Below are 21,131 nucleotides of genomic sequence, written 5' to 3'. Positions count from 1 at the left end.
GCCATAGGTCACACACAGACATTAAAGGGTGTGTCTTACAGAGATGTCAAGGGGTACCTTTGTGTGAGAAAGCATTTGTTTTTGATGACCTGGGATGGGAAACAGGTGAAAAAACAGAACTGCTTCTTTATCAGCGGCAAAAAGTTTAAGCTGAAGCCCACCAATTTTAGGTTAGCAGAAATCTCCCTGGTGAAATGAGTATGTGTACGACTGGTAAATCAGGCAAGTGTCCAGGTGCACAACCCAGCAAACACAACAAGCCTTGGGGAAAGGGGAAAGGGAGCATTATTTTGTGCTCAACAGCATGTGTCGGCCAATACACAGTTCTTGTGATACTGTGTCACTGCTCAGCAGCTAGACTAGTGGACACGAACAGGTGCTCAAGCCTAGCATTACATCCCAATACAAGCCACAACATCCAAAGCAAATAAGTCCCAGGAAGTGTGAGGTACCTCTCAGGTGACAAGACCAATTGTTTCATGAGCAAAATCTTGAAAATTGCACCAAGTCAATTACATGGAGCAACTCAGCAGTAACAGGTTTATTGTGTTAGAGTAATATTTGGCCTTAAGTTGCCAATGAAGCTTTCCTGTCCTTTCTCCTGGGAAATGGTGGTTCTGAATGTATGTCAATTGGCTTTCCTGTGACGCTGATGTGATGTGAAGAGGATAGCTTCAGGCTAATTAAGCCTGGTCTGCTCTGGTAAGCCTGACTGAACATAGTGCTGCAGACAGCCTGTGGTCAGCTGCACCCTCTTAGCCGCTCGCTGACCACACGAACACGATTGCAAACACATAAACACTTCGGCTCAGGCTCCAGGCGCTCAGTGCTTTCCTTATGCCTTGGTGAAGTGTTTAATATTTGTCAGTTCTGGGCCAGTTTCATGGACAAGGATTTAGCGGAGCTGTAGACACAAATATACTGATTTCAATAGAGAAGACTTAGGAACTATCTTTAGAGAGAATTCTTAGCTATGACTGCGTCCATGAAGTCAGCCCATTCATTTTTATAATTAGCAAAGGAAGTGGGTGCAGAGAAGAAGGGGGATGAAAGAGGAGGGGAGATACACCAACTAGAGAGAAGAAGAAGCTCTCGGGAGTTAGTAAAGGAAGAAAGGATAAAGAGAAAATTGGTAAAGAAACCAGTCAAGCCAGTTCAGTTTTATGCCGCCGCTGACCTGTCAGCTTTAACAGCCCACCACCACCAGCCAGGAACCAGGATTGGCTTTAAACCTGGATTTTCTGTTCCTCTGACACACTGCAGTTGTCAGTCAGCCAGTGGGATTATCGCTCTGATTTTCATACAGTTACGGTCGCTGTGATTTGGCTTCTGACTCATCAGCCAGTCACTTTGATTGGCCACAGAAGATGTTATTTGAGGCTGCAATTAATTAGCAGTGCTGCAGGGTGAGGGACAAAGGTTGGTTTTAGAAAATGTAAAAGTTGTGGTAGTTGGTAGGCAGAACAGACCTGAGGAAAAATGCTGTATCTAGAAGGTCATTAAAGCAACCAGTATTCAGGTGTGCCCTTCTTGTGTTTCTTTTTCCTTCTTTCTTACTACCCGTCTTTCTTTCCTTCCCTCTTTGTGTCTGATCCAATCTTTACCATATGCGAAACAGAAGCATTTTTGGATGGCTGCACCGGGGCTTTTGAAGACAATTTTGATACTCCAAACTGTGACATGCAAATGAAATTGGCAGCAGAGGCACCACTTCGGCAGTGTTTCAAAGGCACACAGACTGTTCAGTGTTATGGTTGTGAACAGAGTGTTGATGCTATGATATGGAGATAAAGATGAAACATTGAGTGTTTCCCCCCTGACGAACCTGGTTTTAGTCAACCATTCCCTGGCTTTTTACCATTAGTAGCTCGTCGCTGTTCCTGTGGCTCGTCGCTCCACCTGTCTGACATGATTCTGTTATAAGTTGGACACACATCTCTTCAAGAAGTACTAAATCACACTCTCTTTTCTCTAATCACTATAATTGCTATGAAAAATCCCTTCCACCTTAGCTCTTCTTTTAATGCTATATTAAACCAAATGTAAATTCAGCGATTTTAACCTCATTCCCTCTACTTGTGCCCACCTGCAGCTCTTCAAATACAGATAGCATTTATTTCACAACGCCCTCTGACGTCCTACTTCAATATTATCTTTCCATGCTCTCTCTGTTCATCCATCACCATTAACATCCCTCCGCCTTCCCTCTCTTCCTCGTCCTACCTGTCTTTGCATCTCTTGAATCTCTGCACCCACACAGTGTTTGCTCTCCCTATCTTTTTTTTTTCTCTATTTCTTTCCCGTCCCCCTTTATCAGTCTTTTCCCTTTCTCATGTGTTTGTCCGTCTGGCTTTGTCTTTCCCTTGGGATGGAAGCAATCAAGCAGTGTACCCATAATTCTTACAAGATAATAATCAATGATCAAATTCAGTGTCCCCTCTCAGTGTCCCTTTCTGTGCTTGATTGTTTTCACCAAGGGCTTTTTTTCTCCAGTGGCATTGCACAAAACACTGACTTGTCTCAGGCGTCTTTCACTTAAGTGAATGAACATTTTGCTCAGCCTCCGTGCTTTCACTTATCACCTTCAGCTACAGCTAAAGAATTCACCCTTATCGAAAGTTTTGGTACCAAGCAGAAAAAAAATATTCCCCTCTGTTTGCCGATGTCCTGCAGTTTTTCAGATGATTGCCTAAATCCAAAAGCTGCCGCCTGAGTGTCTGATGCTGTCCCCATTCCTCCTCCTACCGTGATCCCTCTCCCCTCGCCGTGCTCCTCATGTGTGTTGCTGTACAGGAGCATCTAAGAGCATGCGTCTAAGCAGGTTGGCATAACATTAGAGGGGGCATGCTATTTGATATGGCGGTAATCTCCTGTTAAATCCCCAAAGAGTGAAACACAGCCGCCTGCAGCTTTGCAGAGATTTCAAAAAATATTTTCCTTCTCTTCTTCTATCTCTTTTTTTCTCCACAAGTATACCTCCTCACTCAGATCAGCTCTGCATATATATGTGTGTGTGTGTGGCATGTATGGGTGTGGAATTAGAAAGACTTAATGTCACTGTCCCTGGTTAAAGCGCTGGTTAAGCCGGGCACCCTAATATTGGTTTATAGCAGAATAATGTGATTTAGTGTAGGGCAGATACCGAGGGCAGCACCGTGTCATCGGTCCCTAATGTGTGGTTGGTGAAACTTGAAGGTGGCTGATAATTCTCTTGGCTGAGCTGATTTGTTTCGTTTATATGTAGATTAGTTTGGAGAAGCAACTCTTACTAAGCTATGTTCCTCTCTTGAACCACTGATAATGCATTCTTAGTTCTTTGTAGCGTTGATACTGGTCCTTGGATGTATATAGTAATTTTACCACTGCTATTTCTGGCTGCCCTGTATACACAGCACCCATTGTATGTCTGCTCATCCTGGAACAGAAATCCCTTCTATGTAGTTGAAACAGGGTTCACCGTGCATCCTCCACTAGTATGCAGTTAAACTAGGTGTCCTTCTACACAGTGTTTCCTACTGTCTTCCTGTGAAACTCTTTTTGTGACTTTTTTTTTGTGAACTCTTTTGATCACTTTATAGAAGCTGTCTGCAACATTCAGAGTATATCTATGATTAAGATTCTGAGCTGGAAGGCAGCAAGCAATGCTAACAGTACCAACAGTGCAAACAACGGCAAAGGTGCTGACAGAGTTATCAGTGTTAGGGTGAGCATTATGCTTCCACAAGATACTGCTCCGCCACTGTGGGTCAGGATGCTGTTATCAGCGGAAACCACTGCGTGAGCACAGTGCAGAGAAGTGGCGATTAGCAGGCCAGTGGAATACACACACACAGTAACTCACATGCATTAAAGCCCCGTTTCCACCAGACACTTCCAGTATGGTACCTTTTGAACCAAAAGTAACCCTTCAGACATGTTCAGTGTTTCTACTGCAAACAGTGCCCTTAAATGTGGGCAGGGTTGTTGTCACTCACTGCTCCGTCCAGCACTCACTGTATTTCCTCATTACCAATGACAGAGATGAAGTCTGAACTTCGCTTATCGTCCACAGTACAAGGCTGCACGCAATTTACAGAACAAAATAAAACAGGCTGCAGTGAGAGTCTCTCTCCATGAGATATTTAAAAGAGCGGGTTTGTGCATTTAGTCCTTCTCAGGCAAGCTCTGGGGTTTTGTGTTGCTGTAGCCCACAGGAGTTTTGAGTGACATAACAAGTAAACGTTCCACCTTAAAAGTTGCCGTCATTCGGATCGGTGAATTAAGTTATTTTTTTCTCCGACTCTAGCTGCTCCAGCTGCATCCTTTCATTTTATAGTTACAGTTTACTACTAAAACTCTCCACGATATGAACAGTGGTTACATGAGCCTCAAAACCAGCCACAACTCAGCTCTGAGCAGAGTGACCGTTTGCTATTGACCAGTCAACAGACTTCAGTGTTCACAGCTCCACCTTTTAGTACCAGATCTGTGTGCTAGGTACCCCAACAGACGGTACGGAGCGGTTCCATTGGTACCATCCACAACTTTTCACAGTGGCCAATGGAAACGGTGTTTAACATGCACATGTGACCAGATCCATCCACCACAACAAAGAACAGAGGAGCTTGCACTGCAGCACACAGAGAGGGAGTGTGACGTCACTCTCTGCTCAGGACGCCATTACTCCACCATATCTAAACATAGCAAATAGAATAGCAATGCTCTGAATTTAGTACATAGCACCTTTAAACTCATGACCTATACAAGCAGTTTAAATGTGGGATGGATTATCATATTTTTTTGCCATTACCCCAGCAATATGGTTATTTATTAGATATGAGAAAAACAATGTGTAGTGACATTACTGTGGTCAGGACACTGAACATAGTAAAGTAAAACATGTCTTTTTGGAGTTCATTGGAATGAAAACATGTTGTTAAGGGATTAAACTGATGCAGTAATTGTAACCTGTTATTGTGAATGTGTGATTTTCTTCTAGAAATACAAGGAGTTTGAGCGGGCAGTGCGGGTGGAGGAGATTGATGGGCTGCGGCTGGTAAAGAGGCTGGCAGAGGACATGGAGGAGATGTTTCACAAGAAAGCCCAGGCAATGAAGGTACGTGTTTATACCAAAATCGTAATCCATCACACATCCATCACACTAACCCTTTCTCATAATGTTCTGTTTTGTTATATTTGTAACCATCTACATTTTACATGAACTGTTTAACACACAACAGTGACTGCCTAATTACAAAAAGAAGAAAAACAGAAATGAGTTTCAGTTGTAGTGGTGCATTTATTCCCAGAGAGGCTGGGAATGAAAAAGCAAAGGTACTCGACTGAGCTCAGTGAAACCACTTGGTACAGTATTTATTTCACTCTGCTGACCCGATGGGATGTCTGAAGAAGTCCTGTAGTGTCACATTGCCACAGTGAAACCAGACACATCTTGCGTTTGCTGTGTGTATGTGTGAGAGAGATATGTGAAAGAGCGGGTGTTGTGGGTGAAGTGACAGACAGAGAGGGGCTGTGAGTCACCCATCAGTGTCTGTGTCACTTTATTGATCTGCTCAGACCAAACATTAGTATCTAAGAGGCCACTTTAAGACTAGGCTGAAACTAAAATCATATGATTTTGATTTTTTAATGTGTCTTTCCCTTGTTTTGTCCAATTCTGTGTGTATGTGGACTGGATAGTGTGCAGTGTTAGTATCCTGTGGTGGACAAGTGCTGCAGTTAAGTATAATTTTTAGGTTCCTAATGCTTTTACTTTTTAAAATAGATTTCAGTTGGAAATATTGTACTTTTTACTCCACCATATTTATTCTGAGTCACCTGACTCCGAGTCAGACGAATCGGATTTAGCTGTTGTATACAAGTATTCATCTGTAAGTTCCCCTTTTCCATATAGAGTTTGAGAGTTTGACCGAGGTCTGGCGAAACATTAACAGTGACAGCAGTGTTTACATAATATAGTTAACAAGTTAGCCCTTTGAGCTAATGTGTGCTAACTACTAGGGGTGTAAATCACCAGTTTGATCATGACACAGTAATATATCAATTATTTGGACAAAGATACATTTGCCGATATCGCAAAATCTGCCACAATATGATATCAAATCGATTCATCTCAGGGGCCTGCGATTGATATGAGATGATATCATCTGCCCATTTAACACAGTCAGTTACAGAAGAAGCTGCCACCCCCTTCCTTTTTTGCTTATGCCCATAAAAGCTAAAAACAACACATAAATAACTGTAAATAATTGTAACTGTGAAGTACAGTAAAGTTTACTTTAAACTGACTTTACTAACACATAAAACAGGACATGGAATAAGTTGACCTACAGGGCTTTCTGCCAGTGAGCCCTTTCTGGAGGAAATCTTTTTTAACTGACACCATTTTCTTTATCCTCAAACTTCAGGACTATCTGTCTTGAAGGCAAACTTCTCCCAACATCCATAAAACATGGATTAATAATAAGATTAATGACAAGATCATTTAACAAAAGTATATATTTTGGCTTAATAATAACTGCCGAGGTTCATTGACAAAACAATTGTTTTTTAGTTACCATCATTAGCTTAAGCGCTTTGACATTGCATAAATTAGCCTAGCAGCTAGCAGACTTTCTCTATTTATGGCTCAACAGATTACATGTATTATTTATTCTTTTTTTGTCTCCTGACAGAACAGCATGCATGTTTTTCAACCTAACATTGTTGAAACATAGCAGCTAATGTTGCTGCAAGAAGTGGAGTGAGACACTTGTACAGGCAGTGCATGGACATTGTGTCCTGAGTGTTATAGTAACGGCTTTGTTTACAGACGTATTTTCTCCGAAATTGAAGATATTTCCGCACTACTGATTTATTCCTGAGTTAATAACGTTGTCCTCATTGTCTTTTTCTCAGCTGCTTATCTGTCTGCTGCTGTTTGACGGTGACACAGAATTCCAAACTAAAAGCGTATCCTAAATATGTTGATATAGATCGATGTTTTTAATTTGCATCAATGAAATTGGATCGTTGATCACTGTATCTATACATTGATCCAGACTGATGAATTGTTACACCCCTACTAACTATGCAACGACAGACATGCGCAACATTTTTTTTTCAGACACTAGGGATCAAACAAAAGCCGGACTATATCATATTTAGTTGCTGTGAGCTGTAACTTTACCACCACGAGCAGAAGACAGAAGATAACATTATCTCAGACTTCATTCAGACTCAGCCTGGTGTTGCGTTCACATGCTCCTTGAATGGCCCCATTCCCTGAGTTCGGAAGTCAGCCTCCACCAAGGCTGATTGCCCTATCGTGCAGTGTTAACAATAGTAAAAAATAATTTGTGCATCCACCGTGGGATTCAGATCCACTTCAAAATTTAATGGCTTCTTCCTTGGCCCATGCTACACCCGTCCACCAAGATTCATTAAAGCTGAGCCAGTAGTTTTTCATTATCTTGCTGACAAACAAACAAGCCAACCAACCAACTAACAAGCAAACCGAACCATAAACACAACCTCCTTGGTGGGAGGCAGTAAACCCTGAAAGACACCATCCTGTATAATGAGTCCTTTTCCTTTGATTTAAAATGTTGTTAGTTATTTTTATGTACTTTTACCTAAATGCAGGACTCTCACTTATTTTAGTGTATTTGTATACTGCGGTATCTTTGTTTTTCTTAGATAAAAGATTTATAAGCATGATTCACCACTGTAGTACATGAAAAGTATGAACACACTTATCCACATCTGTGTGTGAGCATGTCTGCATGTGTGTGTGTGTGTGTGTGTGTGTGTGTGTGTTTGTCAGTGTTGTAACAGGTGCAGTTCAGGATGTGTCCACGGTGCACTGCCTCTCTGGCTGCAGCTCTAGCTCCAGGTGATAGATCCTATCAGGACAACATGGTGCTGTTAACAGAAATTGGATTTCTCTCAGAGAGTCTGGTCCAAGAATACAAGCAGAAACGAAAGCGAGGGAGACGAGAGAGAGGGGGCACAGATAGTGACAAACCATTTCCCTTGCTTTAGCTGTGCTTGTGCCTGTGCTATTATTCTTACGCAGGGTACCTTTGCCAGCTCGTATCGCATGACCATGCCCGTTGTACTGTGTTACATTCCCTTTGAAAGCTTTCACATTTCCACCCATCTACATGCACAACAGTCGTCACTGAGCACACAGAGAAGCTGAAGTATTTCATGCTAATATGAGTCATCTGGCATTTCAAAAATATGACTCCTACTCTTATAAAATGATCGCTGGCATGAAAGCAAGGTTCTAATTGAATATTGTTACTGGTTATGTATTAACTCCTTAAATAGAAAATGGAGGACTTAATCAGTTTTCTAAGAATAATGAACATGGTTTTGGAATTAAACCACTGCTTTATGCTTTCCAAACCAATATTAACTGTTTTTAAGTTATGTAACTCCTTACAGAGACAACTTGTTGCAACTGTCTGATGAACTTATTCAAGTCTGTGCTGTGAGATTAGATGTATTGAATCTAGTAACAGTTTTCTGTGGGTGTCATCTACTTGAGAGTGTGTTAAACCCCCGGAGATAGGAGGACTCGGTTGGCTAATGGCTTCTCTAAAGCCGCCTGCCCGAGTGCTGGATGCCTCATAATTGTACATCTCAGTAGGATTGAGTGTGCCAGTGTGTGTTCATATGAGTGTGGAGTGAAAGTTATGGGGGTTGATGAGAAGATGAGACAGAATACTGGTCACAGGGGTGATGGAATTGCGCTTTAGCAAAGACAGATGAAAGCTGGGAGGAACAGGAAGAATAAATGTTATAGGGGGAGAAAATTGGAAGAAAGTGAAGGAGTGGGGGAAAAAAAGGGGCCGCATGCACATATCAGTGGAGAATTTAACCCTTCTCTGCTGCTGTCATGATTCCACTTCACCTCCACCTTTGTCATTTTTAACGCTGACAGTTCGCCTTTTGATGGATTGTTAGTCGCAAACACACAATAGACGTGTCTGTGAGACCCTTTCGCTCTTTTTCTCCATCTTTCTCTAATTTCTCTCTGCTTTTATTACCCAAACTCTCATCTGTCTGGCCTAGTGTGCAGTCTCGATGCTGTCCTTAAGCATCCCTCGCTCCTTTGTCTGTCGCTCCCCTCTCTACTCCGCCTCTTCCCATCTCTGTGCTTTTTGCTAAAGTATATGTGGCGCTTCAGCGATTCAATTTCCGTGCAGGCGCTCTGCCCTGTCCGTCAACGTGGTTTTATCTCCCCGTCTCCACGTCGATTCCCCCTTTTTATCGCGCGCCACCACCTGCTGAGAGACAGCAGCCTCTGCCGCTGTAAAAGGGTTCACCTGTATATGTGTGTGTGCATGCTAGTTGATGTCATTCTTTTTAAGTGTGTTTAGGTGAGAGAAGGTTTGTGCTTTCTTTTTGTGTGTTGAGATAATGGTTTTGATTTGGAGAAAGTAGATGATATGGTAGAGTAACATGTTTATCAGCTTAATTTATAGTATTTAAGCTTCCTGCAGGTTTTGTGTGTTTGTGTGTGTGCGCGCGCGTGTGTGTAAGAGAGAGTGACAGGGTTTATATATATGTGTGCATAATTGCATTTAGAATTGGTGTTTGATTGTGTTCATGTCTCTATCCTCTCTGCCTTATCATCTCCACGTTATTGTGGTGAGCACAGCCTGCTCTGTCTGATGGAAAATGAAACTTTGGGCGAGAGCAGTTGTGTCTTTTAGTCGCTTCAGCCAATTTAATTGCAACTCCACTATAATAGATAAGATAAAATGGCCAATGAAACAAGAGTAAACACGTGCTTATAAAGGGTGTTGCGTGTCCTTGTTTGTAGCTTTCACCGGCATATACAGTATGTGTTTATTCTTGGGCTCAGCAAGCATCTTAGCTTGCCATTGTTACTTTTTAATTACTATTACCTTAATCAGTTCCTGAGTTGGTGGGATATTATCGTGGTCTAGCAGACAGCAGCTCTTCTCCTCTCCTCTTTCTATCTCTTCTGAAAAAAAGCTTGTCTGCTGCCTGGAAATGGTGGCAACAGCAGACGTTTAAAGAAACAGTGAACATGTTGTTATCAAAGTTGAAAGGCGTGGAGCTATTGTAATGCCCTCTTTGAAGTCAAGCACGGCTGTGTTTCATGTGACAAATGCACTTCAAAGCAGAGTGGATGCCTTGCTGCTAGGGCTGTTTCTCCTGTAATGGCATTCGGTCTCTGCACGCTCTGTACCTGCTGATATCATTTACCTGTGGCAGCTATGCCTCTGTAGTCCTCAACATGATTACCAGTGTAGTGCAGGTGAAGTCTGCATGGGTGTATGTTAAAAATAAAAGGCACACACAGGACTTTGAATGAAATCTCTCTGCCAGCAAAACCTGCTATGAAATTTAATGTTCATTTGCTGACATGTACAGGGAATTTTAAACACAAATTCAGCATTTCTACAGTGTGGCACGACTCGTCCTCTGCAGGAGATGATTTGAATTAAGATGTGTTTCCTCTTATTAGAAGACAAGTGTCAACGTCAAAAGAGAAATTCTGGTTTCTTACAACTTGGGTCTTATTTTAGTATTTTCCTCCGTCATTTCTGCTCATGATAACATTGCTATTAAATTGCTTAGCACGTAGCGACATTGCTAAAAAAGAAGTTAGATATAGTAAGAAACATCAGTAATCAAATAATCAACCCTCAAGGTTTGCCAAAGTTAAAGATGAATGATCAAACCCAAACTGTTTTACAAAAAACATCCATGACAACTTAAAGATCCTATGTATGGGATATACTGGCATCTAGTGGTGAGGTTGTAAAATGCAGCCAACTGAAACTTCTCATGTGCCAAGTGTGTGAGAGAACTATGGTGTCCGATACAAAAATGCAAATGGTCCATCTAGAGCCAGTGTTTGGTCTGTCCATTCAGGGCCACTGTTGAAGCAACAGGGTGAACTCAGGGTGAACAAAAACACAATGATTCTTATTTTTAGGTGATTATATCCAGCTGGCACCTAAAGTTGTTAGACATTGGTATTTGGTTAAATTTAGGTTGTGATGTCAGGTGACCAAAATTAAATGTCAGGACAATTTCTAATGTCAACATCAATTTTCATGTACAATACTGATGACTCGTGACAGTGATGTTTTGTTGGTTTTAAGTTGTGTTGTTCAGAAACCAAAATCTAACGACCAAACATCTCAACGTCGTCTTGATGCAGAATAACAACAGTTAGTCGTAAGGTACGGAGAACAAAACCCAACATCTGCAAAACATCCACACTACGTGAAATTCCAGCAACTTTAGACATTCAAAATATCGTCAACCCGATTTTAATTACAACCAAATTTAAAGACTTTTTTGACAGTGTAAAGAGTCCAACATCTTTTTGACGTCTTATTAACGTCCAGTGTCAGTTGGGATGAAAACACGATGGACCTTTAAAGGCTATCACCCAGTGTCAAACTTGGGCTACCGTACTTGCTGTACTTTTCCCATGAGGGATTATAACTGAAATTTTGGGTGCACTCACATTGTATTCATCTCCCAAAAAAGTGATTGGAATTTATGGTCGAAACTACAAAAATAAGAACCACGTTATAATGAACCACAAATTTTCTTTAAGGGTAATGTCACACAAATGTTTCCATCCTAATGTAGGGTAGATTTTAACTGAATTTCCAGAAAATCTGCAAAAGAAAATGTGCATTAATTTACGTTTCTATTCACTGCTGTTTTGCAAATATTTAGAGGCTGGCTCAAGTAAAAAAAAAAAAAAAGCTGGCGGAGCTACTTCTCCAGTTCTGTGTCATCAAACAGTTGCACTTTGAGACTTGTTTTTTATGTAAAGTGCGTTACAAATAAAATGTACTATTATTATTATTATTTGAATAGAGGGTGTAATGAGTTGAGGTCAGTGAAAGAGATCTAGTCATACTGTGCCGAAAAATGCGATAGAAATATATTTGTTTGTTTCGTGTATTAATTTGAGGAACATTACCATCTGTCATTGGTCCACACTGGTCTAATATTTTTGTCTCAGTGGACGGCTTCATTCCCATCATGATTTATTCCCTTGGTGTGATTTCCATTGCACTTTGTCGTATTTCTTTTTTAGTATTACGCCTACTTTTTCACCAACCACAACATGTTGATTCCTTATTGCAGACATATCTGACAGCTAAACTTGCTGATCCAGGAATGTTCCATGTTTGTTGCTGTATAGTTCTGATAGGGATCATAATGGTGTGGTCCAGCCCTGCAGTCTTGTTCTGCCCTTTCCCTCTGTCTGCCCTCCTCCCTGACACACCACGCTGTCATACTGAGCTGACAGCACTGCTCCCCTCATTTTCCTAATTTCATTAGCTGTCCTCAGTCTCAGATCATTGCCACGTCTGTGTGAGTGTGTGTGTGAGTGTCTGTCTGTCTCTGTGTGAGTGTCTGTTAAGAGTGATGGCTACTAATGACAAGTCAGAGCCAGCCAGTAGATGTCAGGACAGCGACAGTCTCCTCCTTCTCCTTCTCTTTGGTTGTTTTCTGTCACCAAGAAGTCACAGTGAGGGAGATGGAAATGTTGTCTTGAGTGATGAAATGGTGAAGAAAAGCGATAAGTCAAAAGTTCAGTCCAGGCATGAAATGAAAGTAAAGAAAGTAAGAGGAAAGAGTAGAAAGGAGACAGCAGAGGAAGGGATGGCACAGCTGGTTTAAACACTTCATATTCCCTTTCAGTCAGCAGATCTGCTGAGAACTTGTCACGTATTGATTATTGGGACTTAATGTTTCAAAGCACACCTCCCTCTCTCTGTCTTTCCCTTTGTATCTGTCTCTCCACCACGCTCTGTCTCCTTGGCTCGTGCCCAATCTAAATGTGCAAAACAGAGGAAGCAAAGTGTCACAGAGCACTTTTCCATTTTGTTGATGCTGCAACTCTTCCCTGGCTGGTTTGACAATATTAATTGCTGTCCCCAGTGCTATTGATGGGCTGACCCGAGCCAATCCCGCTCAGCCCAGCTCAGGCCTCGACAGATCAGGGCTCTGGCAGAACCAAAACCCACAGGACATGCCCTGATCCAGTAGGCCAAGGCTTAGTTAGCATTTCCCCTTACAACCACTGAACAATACATCTGGCCAAGCAGAGACTTGCCAAATCATTCAAATGCATTAACTTGGCACATATTTATACAAGGTGGCATACATATTGTAGACGACAAATTCTCAAAGCTACTATCTACACATGCAGACAGAGCTGATTAATGTCACTAATCTGGATTAATTTAGGTCACTGTTGTTAGGTAGTGTGTTTAACAGTAACTCTGCTGCTCTTAGGGCAAAATATGCAGTTGCTCTCAACAAATTGTAACTCCAAAATATGATTATACGAAAAGGAAAAAGTTAAGTTTGAATAAAAAGTACAAATGCATGCTGAGCCAACAGCACAGAGCACCTCTGGGAATGTTTTTTTCTGCGAGTCTATTTAGAACTAGAGTTGACTGTGGTCTTGTTCTCAGCTACCTCGGAGGAACATTCAGATTCAGGCCACTGCCCTCCCTTCCTCTTGGCGGAGGGAATGTGCCGAGGCAAGGCTTAATGTACTGCTTAAAAAAAAAGTCCAAGACTTCCGCTACCAGTCAATAATGTATGTGACCCCCTCGCCCACCCCTCCTCTGCCTCTCTGACGGTGGTTGTTGGCATAGCTTGGCTGTGTATGACAGCTTTCGCTAACTTTCACGGCTTTAGTGTTGCATTCATAATGGATAGGCATTTGTTAAGGTCAGTGGCTTCAGCCGTCAGGAAACCACGCAGCAAGTACGGCACGAGAACAATAAGCCAATCAAGTTGACAGCTAAATGAGGGGGATCGTTTATGAACTTTTGGAAGTGTAAACAAGCTGAATCTTTTGTCAGGCAAATCATAATCACAGGATGTCAGATAATGAAAGGGGGTAGATGAGTCCAAATGTCAGAGAAATGGACTGGGCGGGTGGAAGGGGGCGGGATGAAAAATGATGAAATAGGATTGGAAATATTGTTTAATCGAGGGGGAAGACATCACTTCAACTTACACTAGGGAACTGGGAGAACATTAGGGAAGTCACTGGGTCTTAACCTGTCAGAACCAAACGTGATTCTGTCTTAACAGGGACCCAAACCTGACCCAAATATACATTTTAATCATGGCATATTAGTCTGAGAAGAGTTTTAAACAGTGTAGGAATTGTCACCACTCATCTTAATGCTAATTTCCTCTTTATAGGCATAATTTTCTGCATCACCTCAGACAAGCTGACAGCTCTGTTCAGTTTGCAGGCAACAGTGATCCACATCTAGTTCTTATTTATTTATTTATTTATTTTCAGATCTGTCTTTTTCACAATGTTTTTTTTATGTATTCTGATCTTATTAATTCTGATTTGGGCTACTTTCACGTGTGGTCCTAAAATAGGTTCGGGTCTTATTTTTTGCATTCTGACTCTGAACAGTCATATGGGAATATTTATGCGACTTGTACGTCACTCACCTGAACTGTGTGTCTTGCAAGGGGAGTTTTGTGGAGAGGTGACAGGTGTAGTTAGAAGTAGCCCTTGACATCCTGAAGTTTTGAATGCAATCTGTTTCAGTAAAGCCATTGAAATCATGATCCCACCACACCTGGCTCCATCACCTTACACACCTCCGTCAGAAGCAGCAGCCATTACTCCACAAAAAGCCATAATTGAGAATTTGTCTCTCCTCCTCCTCCTCCTCCTCATCCTTGTTATCATCTGCTCACAATTTCTCTGGCTTCCACTGCACATTCCACTGGCATATTATTTTTCTCACTCACCACTAAGTCATTGCATCTCCTGACGGTTGAGCACGGTTGAATTTCAGCATGCGTGCACCTTTTTTCAACCTAACATTGTTTGATCAAAGCAGCTATTGTGTAGCAAGAGCAACAAGTTAGTATGTCATGCATCCTGAGTATTGTACTCCGTAACAGCATTGTTTACATTCAGCATGTGCTTCGTCTGTCTTTTCTCAGAAATCCAAAATATTGTCACACTGCTAGTTGTTTACTGAGAGAGGTGTAAATGTTCTCATTGTCTTTTTCTCGGCTGCTTGCCATTATCTGCCTGGCAATATTTGACAGGGACAAAAACGTGCCATGAGAGTTACAAAATAAAGGTGTATCTTGAAGATGATGATATGGATCAGTGTTTCAATTTGCATCAGTGATACTGGAGCATTGATTATTGAACTGATACACTGATCCAGATGGATGGATCGTTACATCCCTATGGGGTCATACACATGCAGCTTTTTTTGCACCTTCAAATTCATTGTTTTCAGCGTAGACATGCTGCAGGCGCACTCAACTGTCACACGTTCCCGAGGGCCTTATTTGTCAGGCCACGATGGCTGCACCCTGATATACACAGAGTTCAACTTTTGGAACCCAGCAGTGCACACCGAATGTCATGTGATGAGGAACAACCAATCACAGCTGACAGATATTTTTCCTTTCCTCCGTAAATATCAGTCTGTGGTAAATATGAAAAAGTTGATCATTTTGGTGTAAGGCTGCCAGAGCTTTTCATCTGTCCCACAGACAATAGGCCGACACACTTGCACCTGGAAGATCAGCTATGCACTCAGGATTTTGGGTAAATAGGCTATGATACGGTGCTTGTTAAAGTTGCTTAGCAACCTCAGACACAACCTGCTGTGGCGCTCTTGATAGCTGACTCAAAAATGGCACACAAGTAGCGCCCAGTGCCTGGCCTCGCGTTTCCCAAGCAGTTAAGGACACAGCATGTGTACAGCCCCTATAAATGGAACTATAAACATGAGCTTTAGTGGCCTCCATACTCACTCTAAAACATGCTGCAACATTTTGTTCTTGTTCAACATCTTGTGACTGGTTCACGCTGGAGTCTGATATTGACCACACTTATTACTTAAAATAATGTGAATAGCTAAACAGAAAAATCAGATTGGAGCTGTACATCTGAACTGAGCACTAAGGCTTGCAGTGTGAATACAGCCATAGAAAGTGTGAACACAACACATTTTTTGATATAATCTGTGAACAAATCGACAAATGAAAAGAGGGGATTAAGAGAAAATGGAGCCTAACCTGGACCGGGCCAGTCAGATTGTGTCTAATCAGGTTTGTGCTGAGCATCAAAGCTCTGTAGTGAAGACAGAGACCAGCCAGAAACGCAGAAATGCCAGACTCTTCTTCCACCGCTAACAAATCTAATCCAGTTACCACAGCAAGTCTTGTTAGCGCTGTGTTCGGTTTATACCCTGTCAACTGCAGTGAAGGTCTGTGAATGTGTACGCTCGTGTATGAGCGTGTGCGTGTGTTTTCAGGGAGACAACAGGGCCTGCCTCTCTGACTGTGCCAGTTTAATTATTGCTGTCATCTCGCACCAAGCCCGAGCCTCGACAGAATGACTTGAGAAAAAAAAGTCATTTCCTCTCTCCTTTTAAACTGCATCATACACTTTGGCAGGACCACCTATTGACAAAAAGACATGGCAGGCTCATTTGAATATATGCGAGACACACGCAAACAGACAGCGCACACATTTGCTTATGCCCACAGCGACACAACACACACACAAAGACAAACACACCACCTGGAGTGTTCATCCCTGTGATATGCTGGAATTGAAATTCACAGGAGTGAGTAGTACCTACTTATCTCTAATCTGTTTTTCCAATTGAAAAACTCCCTGCTACTATGCCAGTTATTTTTACCCTGGAGCTTTAACTCCCGTCCTCCTGCATGGTAAGTTACACTACAAGAATAATATGCCAGAATAGATTATTCACAGGTATGAATCAAGTGTTTAAATGTTCAGTAGGGATGAAATTATCATTGGCTATGTATGATAATGACGTAACGTTGTGTAATTGTTGTAGCCAGTCATTTTTCCTATTGCAGATTAATAGACTCAGTTATGAGTCATAGAGAGAGAGAGAGAGAGAGAGAGATACATTTGGATACATAATGGGACACATTTTTTCAGGCCATATCACAACTGCATATTGATAAATATAAACATGCATACAAACACATTCTCACTCACAACTCATCAAATGCTGGCACTCGGTCAGTGTGGCCCATGTTAAACTATTACCCCTTTTCAACAGGCATGAGCTGGCCTGGCTTGGCTTGGTTTGGGCTGTCAGCCCAGCACAGTAGGGATTTGCATTACCATTACAACATGGTTACCTTTGTAAAGGCGTGTCTTAAACTGATGATGGCTTGTCTTGAGTGATGACATTTTATAATAGCGGGCTAATCCATGGCTTAAGTTCCCTGTTATTTTTGCTGTGTGTTTTTCCACAGCAGGGCAGGTAAAAGAAGTTTACCTGTTGGAGGTGAGCTGTTTGCAGAGGTGCAGTAAGAGCCTGTTGTCTGCAGCTCTTCATCAACATCTTACTGTGACTGTTTCTACTCTTACTTCCCTCCCTGCAGTATTATCAGACTTGACTTTATTGAAGAAAAGCCACTAACAAAGTTCCGCTAATTCAGTAATAACACTTTTCATTTCCTATAGATTCTCCACAGTAAAAGCCCCATGTTAATTTGTAATGTATATGCTTTTACTGTGAAGCCGCAAAATAAAGAAATGTTGAGTTTTTGAGCAGCAACTTCACACAACTTCTAATACGACTGATAGCGAACATGAAACAGTAAAATAAAGCAGATATCCAAAGTAAAAACAGGACACAGGAGAGATACTAAACTCCAAACCACAGAGATTCAGTTAGAATTTATAAAAGTACTGAGAACTGAACACACAGAGGCTTTTAAAAACTCCTTTCTCTCTGGTCTCCTGCAGACAGAGGTGAGTAGAGTCTCACAACACATGCATCTTGTTTGAGGGGGAGAACGGGGGTTGGCGGGGTCGGGTGCTGTTGGCAGGAAGTTACCACAACCCGCTTGAGGGTTGGTGGCCCGGCTTTTGGCCCTACTTCTGAGAGGGTCCACCTCTGGTGCAGCTTGGCATGGTGCGTCTAAACGGATAATGGAAACAAAAATTGGCGTGGCCAAGAGTGACAATGGAAAAGGGGTGTATGTTACTCTTGGTACCCCTCCAGCGTCAATTTTGGACACTCAGGGCCAGCGTATCAATTTTCGCTTGTCACATACATTTTGTCTTTTCAAAATAAACTTATGTTTCACAGGAAATGTACATTTTCAACTCATTCATCAAAATTAACTCAGAATATAGAGAGAAAAAACCCTTTGTTTTTAGGTTTAATTTATTAGGTGTAAACCAACAAAAATATGTGATTAGTTTTAAAATGATATATTTGTTACGAACTTAGTGTAAAGTCACTTGACATACATTGCATACATCACATGACATTTGTCACCAGAGTAGTATGCTACATATGCTAGCTAACTCAATTAACTTTTGGTTTCACACAGGAAACAAACAGCAGTCTTCCTGGTGAAAATCCGGAGTTTGTTTGACCCATCCAACTCCCCTACTGCTCACCCTATGTGGACTTTCTCGCCTTTTATACCATGGCAGTTGCTAGCGTGAAAAAGAGCTGCTGCCCGGTGCTTTACATACCACCTATAAAAAGTGCCTCTGTGCATTAGTAACTGACACTGAGGGAAACTGACCACGTGTTAGTATCTGATGAGTTGGGAGTGAGACCGGGTTGCACATGCATGTACATGCATCAAATTCAATCAGATTCCATCACACACATACTTGCATACTCTCACATTCAATGATTGACATTTGCAAAAGTGGCTGCTAGACAGAATTGGTCAAAGGTCTAATATCTTAACACGTGTCAGCTGAAAAAAACATTAACACTCACGCATGCACACACACACACACACACACACACCATCACCCCCTCACAAATGCTGAAAAGTGTGTTTCTATCGACACGGGCTTCACAGGCAGCGTCTGACATTTCGCTGGAAGTGTGAGGCTAAGCGTTCAGACCTTTAGATAATGTTATTCCCTCATTCCTCTCATCCTCCCTTTATTCCACCATCCTTTCCTTTGTTTGTTCCTAGAGGATGCTTTGTCGTGGATTTCCAGCAGATGCACCTACCCGAGGTTTTTGTGGGGCCTTTTTTAATGCCCGAATGCACACATGCCCTCACGTAGACGCGAGAGTTTCTCATTCGATTCTAAAAAAAGATCTGAAGAAACCCAGGCCAGAGAGGACAGAGAGGCATTCACTGTGTCTGCTGCTGTTCTCTCTCAGCCAATCAGACCGGGAAAGGAAGCAGAACGAACGTTAGACGTGAATCGATAGCCGAACAGAACCGAGCACGGATTGATATGCAATGATATGCAACGGCCAGGTGTGTTGCTATGGTGAAGAAAATGATTGGCCAGGCTCTAGATTACAGTGTTCACTTCCCAAAACAGCCTGCCTGCACACACAGCAGCAGCACAACACACACACACTCACTCACACATGGCTCAGCTGAAATAAGCTGGCTGATTGCAGTAGTTTTAGGGGTAAAGCCATTTGAATGGAAATGCGAAATGGAAGTGCATTACCAAAACTCATAGACACCAGGACCAGCTGTGAATGAGAGAAATGACTTGCTATGAGAACATACCATGCGCATCACAGTTGGAAGCAGAAAGAAGTGCTTGTGTGTGTATGTGAGATCCTTGAAGCTGTTACTCAGGGCCCAAAAGCCTTCCATCAGGCCCTTCACCTTTAGCCTGTTTGAATTGCTGCTGTATGCCAGTCATTATTACCCTAGACTTTTTTTTATTGAGTATAATTTTACAATTTCTTCACAGACCAATGGCCGGAGGGACTGGCACAGCTACATCGCCGGCACCCGAGCCCTTCAAGGCCTTTACACCCTCTATACAAATGACCGTGTCAGCCCTTCACCCATCACCACATACTCTGATGTTGCTGCCATACTTGGACCACTCAGTGACAATAACTCTGTTACAGCCTATCAACACTCCATTTCCCACTTCACACAATGGTGCACAGAAAACTGCCTCCAGCTGAATAGTGACAAAACCAAAGAACTAGTCTTTGGCACATCAGACACACCCCACACTGGACAGAACCCCAGTTTCATCAATGGCAAGAACAGGTCAACAGCTTTAAATATCACTGAGTCATTATAGACAATAAACTCAGTTTTGATCAACACACCACAGCAAATCAGAGTTATCTCTGTTGTCCCCAACCTCCTGTTGTTGTTTTACAAAAACATGATTTAACCCATGCTGTGTGCTGTTCCATCTGCTTCTTTACTATGTAAACTATCTCTCACACATAATGCCTCTGAAATCATCTGCCTCCCTGGTCTGATTTTTCAAACATCCACAGAGCTGTGTCACACGTTGCACTCATAATAGCAAGTGACACTCATCACCCCCTTAGTCCACTCTTCACAGTGTTGCTTTCTGGTTGTAGATACAGGGCTTTAAAGTGGAGAAGAGTTCCCTTTAGCTGGAACTTTGTCCCTTCTGCTGTTGCCGGCCTTAACAAACTGCCTCATTGAAACTATTTGGAACGATTAATCATTTGGGAGGGAGATACAACTGCATTTCGTTGTGCAGTCTTGCATAGTATAAGAACAATAAAACCTTGAAAAAGAAAATCAACAACAAGCAATTCATCAAGCAAAACTGCCAAATATTCAGAGGTGCTCTCCTTTCAATAGTATGGATTTGCTGCTTTTTACTGTGTTATATTATTTTGAACAAAATGTCTTTTGATTTGTAAGTGGGACAAATCAATGTACGAATATGTAACCTTCGGGGTAATTATCCATAAGTATTTAGTCATATTTTAAACGATAAACTTAGTGTGAAAATCCAGACTCAAATCTAGAAAGATTTTGAGTCTGGCCCTCACTGATACACCCTTCCTACCCAAGGGGCGGCACTAACTGAGGCATTTCAAATGCCGCCTCACGCAATTGGATAGCACGATAGCTAATCAGAGCAAAATACAAGGTGACGTATTCATTGCACTAAGCCCCATTTGTTTGCTGAACAGTGGGGCTAACTGATATATTTTGCTTTTGCTGTATCCTGTCAGCAAAATGGCAAAAACTTCCTTCCTGGAAACGAAGGCTTCTTGGGCAGTCTTCTGTTCCTCTCTCAAGGAAGAAGATAAGTGTAGTTGACTTAGCGTTTCTTCCAAAGCTAA

At 42.0% G+C, this 21,131-nt stretch overlaps 1 protein-coding gene across 3 annotated transcripts in view; it reads left to right on the top strand.

Moving 5' to 3' along the window:
• The window catches only part of cacna2d3a (calcium channel, voltage-dependent, alpha 2/delta subunit 3a), a 151,711-nt gene that overhangs the window by 25,002 nt on the left and 105,578 nt on the right, over nucleotides 1-21,131 (top strand). For all 3 annotated transcript variants that reach the window (XM_078170001.1, XM_078170000.1, XM_078170002.1), the window contains exon 3: nucleotides 4,979-5,095. In XM_078170001.1, coding sequence (XP_078026127.1) covers nucleotides 4,979-5,095 — 117 coding nt within the window. The remainder of the gene's footprint in view (nucleotides 1-4,978; nucleotides 5,096-21,131) is intronic.

This window comes from Epinephelus lanceolatus, chromosome 8 (assembly GCF_041903045.1).
Source record: "Epinephelus lanceolatus isolate andai-2023 chromosome 8, ASM4190304v1, whole genome shotgun sequence".
Classification (NCBI taxonomy): Eukaryota; Metazoa; Chordata; class Actinopteri; order Perciformes; family Serranidae; genus Epinephelus; species Epinephelus lanceolatus.
Note: the sequence above shows the minus strand (reverse complement) of the source record. Positions and strands in the feature narration are given on the sequence as shown.